The sequence below is a fragment of the Poromitra crassiceps genome (genome assembly GCF_964638095.1).
Source record: "Poromitra crassiceps genome assembly, chromosome: 10".
NCBI classification, from domain to species: Eukaryota; Metazoa; Chordata; class Actinopteri; order Beryciformes; family Melamphaidae; genus Poromitra; species Poromitra crassiceps.
In genome coordinates this window covers 54016423-54025823 of record NC_139631.1, presented here as the reverse complement: position 1 = coordinate 54025823, position 9401 = coordinate 54016423, and the positions used below count along the sequence as shown (strand labels likewise).

Genomic DNA, 9401 nt, shown 5'->3' with positions numbered 1-9401 from the left:
ACTTTTTACTTTTGTTTAGTTTGGGCTCTATCTATGGTTAATATGGCACTTTATAGTTTCAGTAGTCAAACGTAACTAGTAGTAAAAACTATTTGACCCCCAATATGCAATTGTTTTTTCAAAATAACGCCTATTTGGAAATATAATTTTGGGAGCGACCATCTCAGCTTGTGTAAGCCAGCTGCAGAATGCTCTGAGGCAGATAACTTTATCGTCGGAGACGGACGCAAGTGGCACTCTGGATGGAGCTCAAGAGGAGAGCAGTTTCAGCTGCAGAGGGGAGGAGTTTTAGCTACAGAGGAGAGGAGTTTTAGCTCCAGAGGGGAGGAGTTTCAGCTACAGAGGAGAGGAGTTTTAGCTCCAGAGGGGAGGAGTTTCAGCTACAGAGGAGAGGAGTTTTAGCTACAGAGGGGAGGAGTTTCAGCTACAGAGGAGAGGAGTTTTAGCTCCAGAGGGGAGGAGTTTCAGCTCCAGAGGAGAGGAGTTTCAGCTACAGAGGGGAGGAGTTTCAGCTACAGAGGAGAGGAGTTTCAGCTACAGAGGGGAGGAGTTTCAGCTACAGAGGAGAGGAGTTTTAGCTACAGAGGAGAGGAGTTTTAGCTCCAGAGGGGAGGAGTTTCAGCTACAGAGGAGAGGAGTTTTAGCTCCAGAGGGGAGGAGTTTTAGCTACAGAGGAGAGGAGTTTCAGCTACAGAGGAGAGGAGTTTTAGCTCCAGAGGGGAGGAGTTTTAGCTACAGAGGAGAGGAGTTTCAGCTACAGAGGAGAGGAGTTTTAGCTACAGAGTGGAGGTGATGTACTGTAGTGAGCGGCCTCTCGACGGGCGGACAGACCGGGACAGACGGGCAGCGTACGAAGGTAATGTTCAGAGGGAACATTTATTGATTATTGTGCATTAAAATCGTCACAGGTGTTATTGCTAGATTTGCGGGTTTTTATGTACGCGTGCCAGATGCTTCACAAAAACCAGTCTAGATGCAGCTATGTGTGGGGGGGGAAACAAAAAACAAAAGAGAATCCTAATTGCTACATAAAAGTCCCACATATTAATGCAAAGTGGTGTCTAACCTGCATCATGCTCTTTAAAGTGTGGATTCGAGTGGACCAGTGATGTCATCGGAAGGCACTGAATCATTGGGTTGTACAAGTCTTCTGATGACATCACTGCCTTCAACTTAACTCAAATCAACTCTCAGTAACTGTCGAACCAAATTAATGTCTGCAAAACAGTTTACAGTTTGTGAGATTTTACATGTGTGAGATCATCTGCAATATAAATCAGCAATGTTTTTTCTGTGAAGTGTCCCTTTAACCCATTGATACCTGATGCAGCATTTGTGTGTGTATCCCTTTAAGACCGCGAACCGCGTCATGCGGTTTGCGGTCTTAAAGGGATACACACACAAATGAGGGATATACACGCAAATGCTTCCAGCGACTTTCTGAGCAGCTAATAGCTACTTACTTTTCATCATAATGAGAATGATACAATTGTACCAAATTGTAATCAAATTTAGACAGGTGTCACAAAGCAGTGTCTGTACTTTGTGTCCAGTAATACAAGAATTGAAGAAGTCTTTTAAAAGTAACAAAAAGGTTACTTTCCCTAGTAAATAATTACTTTTATTATGCAGTAATTGGTCAAGAAATTCAATTACTTTTTGAGGGAAGTAATTAGTAACTGTAACTGATGGTTTTCAGTAACTTGCCCAACAGTGGTCTAAATAGATGTCTCAGAGTAACAGTTAAACACACACGTTATAATGATACTGTTACAGTCTGACCTTGTCTCATCCACTTTGTATGGACTTGATTTTATACTGATGCTATCATGCATCATCTGTCCTAAACCAGATTTAAATCCTTCTTCAGAGTCATGTTCTGACCATGTTGATTAACCACACTGCTTGCCAATGTTCACTCAATGGAACAATAATGGAATGGCTACCTTAGCTGGTAGCCATTCCTACCTGGCTACCTTACCTGGTAGCCATTCCTACCTGGCTACCTGGCTTAAAAATAAACAATGTAAAAAGTACAGCTGTCTAGTGAGTCTGCATTTCAGTACAGTGGAGCCGTTTGCTAAGCTGGACCTACAGTATTTGATGCGTAGTGTTTGGGGTTATCATGATGTTGTCATAGCTGGAACATTGTATCGGCCAATCAGGTAGCGCTCCTTTTATGTATTAATGAGTGTCCCCCTGCCACCCTGCATTTCAAATATTTTGGGGGGGTTGGGCCTTTAAGACAGACAGAGTGAGAACATTTTGATGACGCCGTCCCTGCAAGACAGACAGACAGACAGACAGAGAGCGACAGACAGACAGAGACAGAGACAGAGACACAGACAGACAGACAGACAGACAGACAGACAGAGAGACAGACAGACAGACAGAGAGACAGACAGACAGACAGAGACAGACAGGCAGACAGAGACAGACAGACAGAGACAGAGACAGACAGAGACAGACAGACAGACAGACAGACAGACAGACAGACAGAGACAGACAGACAGACAGACAGACAGACAGAGACAGACAGGTTGTTAGGAAACAGATGTAATAATATTAAATGGCACATGGTACTGGCTCATCTCACGTTGACACACTGCAGACTGATCTCACGTTGACACACTGCAGACTGATCTCATGTTGACACACTGCAGACTGCTGGGGGTTCTGTTCTCTATTCTAGTCTCTCACCTCAAGAAGAGAGGCATCTTTCCACGGAGTCATCACGCCAAAGAACTAGTCGCCATGCTGCCATGCCATCAGAATTAGTTGCCATACCGTTTCATGCCATAGATCTTATCGCCATGCCATACTTGAATAAAGCTTGCTTGTTAACTCTACCGTCTGGTCTCTCATGATTAAAATTGTGGTCTCGACCTAGTTTCAAGATGAAGACCAGACACGCTGCCTCACATCATATGTAATCCTAGTGACCTCACCTCACCTCATGTAATCCTAGTGTGACGACAAGTGTAATCCTAGTGTGATGTCCGTGTGACGCACTTGCCAATATGACGCCGGTAATGTTGTCAATGCCGAGGCTATGACGTGGCAGTATTTATAGCCATGCTCAGCATGACGTGGCAGTATTTATAGCCATGCTCAGCATGACGTGGCAGTATTTATAGCCATGCTCAGCATGACGTGGCAGTATTTATAGCCATGCTCAGCGTGTCATCGTCCTCTTTCCCTGATCCTTCTGGTCGCTGTACCTGAGCTGATCACATCCCATTCTCTGAAAGCTGTGTTCGACCCACCCACCTCCCCAGTCCACCACCAATGTCTTGACTCCTGAAGAATCCCCTACGGGGGGGATTCTCTATTCTAGTCCGAGCAGATGCCCTCTCTCACCTCAAGAAGAGAGGCATCTTGCTGACTGGTCAGAGAGAGTTGTCTTGCGCACAGCTAGCGGTAGCTACCAGGTTAGCTTACTCTCTTGTGTGTAAGGTTTGCAAAATTCTCCTGTTTTTCCAGCAGTCTTTTGTCTTGCTGCCTTCAGCCTGTTGTGAAATAGAATGGCTCTCCTTGTGGATATTTAGGCTCGCTAGCGGCAGCTCTGCTGCTGTGTGGCCTCATCTGCTCTATTGGCATGCACAGCGCGCAATTGCCCAACTTCGCATGTCATAGACATTGTGACATCATCAGTGACATCACACAATTCCTCGAGTGACCATCACTGATGACATCATCCAATGTGGGACAAAAATGGCAGAGAAACAGACAGACAGAACCCACTTACTCCCTTTTACATAAAGAAGATGATATTTCTTTGGAGCTCCATTACCAGCGTTGCCATCAGCGTTACTCCAGCGTGATGCTCTGCCTGCTCCACACAGCGCGGTGACTTTCCAATGGATTCACCAGAAAACAGCCAATTCAACTTTATTCCAATGTAGGCGAACCTGTGCATCATCAGCCAATAAGAATCTAACCTCTGTGAACCTGTGCATCATCAGCCAATAAGAATCTAACCTTTGTGAACCTGTGCATCATCAGCCAATAAGAATCTAACCTCTGTGAACCTGTGCATCATCAGCCAATAAGAATCTAACCTCTGTGAACCTGTGCATCATCAGCCAATAAGAATCTAACCTTTGTGAACCTGTGCATCATCAGCCAATAAGAATCTAACCTTTGCGAACCTGTGCATCATCAGCCAATAAGAATCTAACCTTTGTGAACCTGTGCATCATCAGCCAATAAGAATCTAACCTTTGTGAACCTGTGCATCATCAGCCAATAAGAATCTAACCTTTGTGAACCTGTGCATCATCAGCCAATAAGAATCTAACCTCTGTGAACCTGTGCATCATCAGCCAATAAGAATCTAACCTCTGTGAACCTGTGCATCATCAGCCAATAAGAATCTAACCTCTGTGAACCTGTGCATCATCAGCCAATAAGAATCTAACCTCTGTGAACCTGTGCATCATCAGCCAATAAGAATCTAACCTTTGTGAACCTGTGCATCATCAGCCAATAAGAATCTAACCTCTGTGAACCTGTGCATCATCAGCCAATAAGAATCTAACCTCTGATTTGTTTTCTTCTTGGACACAGCCATTGGACGCAACGTTGACGCAACGCAATGCGAGCGATGGAGCATCTTTCAGTGCTGCTAAAGGAATCATTCCTTCGATGGCTGATGTAGGTACTATAGCAGGGACGTAAAGGTTTTATACACTAAGCACGGGGAGTAGATGTAAGTCTATGTAAATACCCCAAAAGTGACCTAAGTAAGACAAAACTGTGTGTGTGTGTGTGTGTGTGTGTGTGTGTGTGTGTGTGTGTGTGTGTGTGTGTGTGTGTGTGTGTGTGTGTGTGTGTTACCTTGCGAAGGGGATGTAAGACAGGCCGTACCTGTGATAAACGACAGCAGTAGTTAGAACTCATGGGCCATATTACAGAAACTCCTTATCTTAAGTCTTAAGTTAGGATAAGATTAGAATCAGAATCAGCTTTATTGGCCAAGTATGCAAACACATACAAGGAATTGGGCTCTGGTTAGCTTTGCTCTCAAGTACACACAGAGTACACAAGTACACACATATAGAGAACAATAAAAAGAGAAAGAAGGTTACACATAGTCAAGGCGATCAAGGCAAGAATACTTTGTAGGACATAAGCAACAAATTTACAGTGACTGCTATATACAATGTAGTAAAGTGGCTATTTTTAAATATGAATATATTAGGGAGTGTACAGTAGTGCAACAACGCTGCATAGGTTTGTGAACAAGGCTTATACAGATATTGCATTTTTAAATATGAATATATAAGGGGATGTACAATAAATGTGTACAGTAAAATGTGCAACAACGCCACATAGTTTAGTAAACACAGTACATGGTACAGTTGTATTTTGTTCAATGTGAACGAGGCTTGAGTTGACAGTGAACACAGTGAACATAAATTAAGTGTGTGGCTGGTTTAAGTGGTTTAGGTGTTCAGCAGAGTAATGGCCTGTGGGTAGAAACTGTTTTTGCGTCTATTGGTTTTGGCGTGCAGAGCTCTGAAGCGTCTGCCTGAGGGGAGGAGTTCAAACAGGTCGTGGCCAGGGTGAGATGGGTCCCTGATGATCTCTGGAGGAGTACAAGTTAGTTTAAGATTTGGTATTACAGAAGCAAATCCTAACTAACTTTAGGAATCCTATCTTATCTTACTAAATCCTATCTTATGTCTGGTTAGGAAATCCTAAGTACCCAATCCAGCATCGGTTATCAAATTTTATGCCCGTTACCTAGCAACAGACAGACACTACTTCCTCCTTTCTCAACTGGCGGAAGTAGCTAGCAGCGCTAGTAAGCTAACGCTAATTGTAGCGAAGCTTGTGTGCTTGCTGGGGGCAAAGCTTTGGGGCTTGCCTCGTGAAGTGTGCTGGATCGTGGATGAAGGCTCACGGGCTGTGATCAATCAGAATCACGGAGATGGAGATAGGGACCGACATGTCGGTCCTGGGACGCGGTTGAATTACCACTGGTGACCTGTTTGGGTGTAAGGCAATCAGTCACCAGGGCCTGGCTGGTTAGGTAGCCAGGATTCAGTTCGGGTTCGGAATTAGTTGTGCTAATGGTTGACATTATGAAAAGGGAGTAGAGGTATGGAATCTCTGGAATCTCGAAGGAATCAAGCAGGAATCTCTCGGATGTGTTGTAGCGTCACGGAACACTTTGTTTATATGGTCGCGTTCCGTTGTATGACATCACGTCATTGGTGATGTCACAACGTTCGAGGTAGCTATGACATCATCGGTGTTATGTCTGACATCACCGATGACCTCACAGGTGAACTCTATGCTATGACATCATTGTCATCGCTGATGATGTCATCATCATTACGTCGCTGACGCGCCGGCTGGTAGGCATCGACTGCCCCAAGAACAGGCCTGACGGTGGGCCATTATGGACCGTTTCTACACTAATACTGTGTTGACTAGGCCTAAAAAAAAATCAAGTTTGGTTCCTGTTGGTTGTCAGTTGAGGTGATGGGTCGGTAGGGATATTCAGGCTCCATCTGGGCCCTTCTTGATCTAACTTCGTTCTCTCTCTTTCTTAAAAAAAAAAAAAAAAAAAAAAAAAAAAAACTAACCAACCTTGTACCACTAACCTAAACTTGTACCACTGTTCCTTCTGAAGTTGTAGTTGTCATAGACTGTGCTCCATAGTTGATTGCTCTATTGCTGACAAAAAATGTGTTATTGTAAGTCGCTTTGGATAAAAGCGTCTGCCAAATGACGTAATGTAATGTAATGTAATGTAATATATATATATTTTTTTAGGATAGGAAATATATATATTTTTTTATTTTCCTTAAAATTACAGCAGCGATGGATACTTTTGTCATAACATAGCCTACATGTACTCTACCACTGTGCTCTACACACGTTTTTATATGAACAAAATATTTAAGTCAATATGAATGCTTCAATGTTATTAAAACGTGCTGATTTTAAATGTGTTCTTTTTTCTACTCCTAAAAAGCTCTGTCCACTTTGCCGGCTGCTGATACGAATATACAAGGTCACTGTTTAACTTCCTGAAGCACGTTTTCAAATGATTTTAACCCCAATCTCACAATTTTGGTTGGCACGCTAGTGCTGCATGGGCAGAGAAGCGACACATATGGCTCATTTCCACCACATATAACAGCACAGTACAGCTCTACTCGACCTGGTCTTACTCGTCTCTACTTGAAATAGACTCTGTTTCCATAGCAAGTTTACTCGCCTCCGCCCACACCTGGTCGTCATAGCGACTGCATATCTGCCCTCTGCCCATAGCTGAAGTAGGCTATAACGTATAACGTTCAAATGAAATCCATACACGGAACTTTTCAACTGGAATACTGGTGCCTCTAAATGACCTACAGTGTACATGGGCAAATGTGACAATCGGCCAGGAGAATGGATATCACTTTGTTGTTACTCAAACTCACATGCATGCGCTACGCGGGGGACGGGAGTCACGCTACGGGGAGAAGTGAAGCCACTTCCCCGGTGGCAACTCACCAGGCAAGACCGCGGCTTCACTAAACCCCCGCCTCCGGCCTAGCGGAGCCGACGTTACACGCAACTACAAAGGGCTTCCCGACGAGCTGACTTTTTCTCTCTCAAAACAATTGAAAACCACCGTCATGTTAAAGCTGAGCAAGGAGATCGATTTTATTTCAACAGGGCCGAAGGCAGCAACACAAAAGACTGATGGAAATAACAGAAGAGAGCGTAAGCCCCACTAAACTGGTATCCAGCATTGACAGTAGACAGTAAACACGATTCTGCCTGACCAATCAGTCGTCTGCAGTGTTTTCACGTCACGGCATGGTACCGGGTCCACAGCGCTGGAACCTCAACAAAGGCACATGTCCGTCATGCTCCCTGTCATTTTAGTTTTAAAGTATCCGTAGCGAAAAGCACCTTCGCGCAGTGGCAAACCCCACCGTCAAATCAACAAGCTCATCAAATAAATTTGGGTCGCACACAGGGTCGGTCAGAAACAAAAACATTTTTTAGGCCCTAGCTGTTGAATTTGATAGCTGATGGCTGTTTCTACCTCGGTTAAATTGCGTGACACAGCAGGCTGAGATATTTTTGCCACTTCACTTTGGAAATCTCCCTTTGCAAAAAAACAGCGTGCATGCGTCAGTTGTACCACAGCTGGGAGAGCCCCGTGTCGCCTGGTTGGCCTCTCAGCAAATAAGCCACGCCCGTGGACATTTAGTTGGTTTTGTAAATGTAATAAAAGTTAGCAAAACACCAAACAGTTAGCTAGCTAACTGTTAAAGCTCCAGTTGAAATGAGGACAGCCTAGCAGGTATCTTAAAGTTAGGAGAGCTTTTTTAAGATTTTGGGAAGTTAGGATGCTTCTGTAATACACTTTTCCTATCTTAAATTAGAGTAGGAATATTGACTTAGGACAACTGTTCATCTGTAATGGGCACTTTCCTAAATCAGGTCCTAACTCTAATTACAGGTTACCAAACAGTTAGGATCTGCAAGTTAGGACGTTTCTGGAGAAAACACCAAGATCATCCAGGCTCCAATTCAAAACCAACTTCGACAGACTGTCTCTAATATTAAACTAACTTCGAAAGACTGTCTGCAATATAAAACTAACTTTGACTGTTGCATTATCATACAGAGGTTCAAGGTTAGAAAAACGTTAATTTGGTTCACAGAAAGTAGTCCAACACATTACAGACAACACATTACAGACAACACATTACAGACTTACAGACAACACATTACAGACAACACATTACAGACAACACATGACAGACAACACATTACAGACAACACATTACAGACAACACATGACAGACAACACATTACAGACAACACATTACAGACAACACATTACAGACAACACATTACAGACTTACAGACAACACATTACAGACAACACATTACAGACAACACATTACAGACAACACATTACAGACAACACATTACAGACAACACATTACAGACAACACATTACAGACTTACAGACAACACATTACAGACAACACATTACAGACAACACATGACAGACAACACATTACAGACAACACATTACAGACAACACATTACAGACAACACATTACAGACTTACAGACAACACATTACAGACAACACATTACAGACAACACATTACAGACAACACATTACAGACAACACATTACAGACAACACATTACAGACAACACATTACAGACAACACATTACAGACAACACATTACAGACAACACATTACAGACAACACATTACAGACAACACATTACAGACAACACATTACAGACTTACAGACAACACATTACAGACAACACATTACAGACTTACAGACAACACATTACAGACAACACATTACAGACAACACATTACAGACAACACATGACAGACAACACATTACAGACAACA

General features: G+C 43.2%; 1 protein-coding gene across 1 annotated transcript in view; it reads right to left on the bottom strand.

The window, feature by feature from the left end:
- Positions 1–2169: 2169 nt before the first annotated feature.
- The window catches only part of sft2d2b (SFT2 domain containing 2b), a 23746-nt gene continuing 16514 nt past the window's right edge, over positions 2170–9401 (bottom strand). Inside the window, exons 7-8 of the mRNA XM_083644001.1 lie at positions 4840–4869; positions 2170–2280 (exon numbers count right to left, since the gene is read on the bottom strand). Of these exons, the coding sequence (XP_083500127.1) occupies positions 2241–2280; positions 4840–4869 (70 nt within the window). The 3' untranslated portion in view covers positions 2170–2240. The remainder of the gene's footprint in view (positions 2281–4839; positions 4870–9401) is intronic.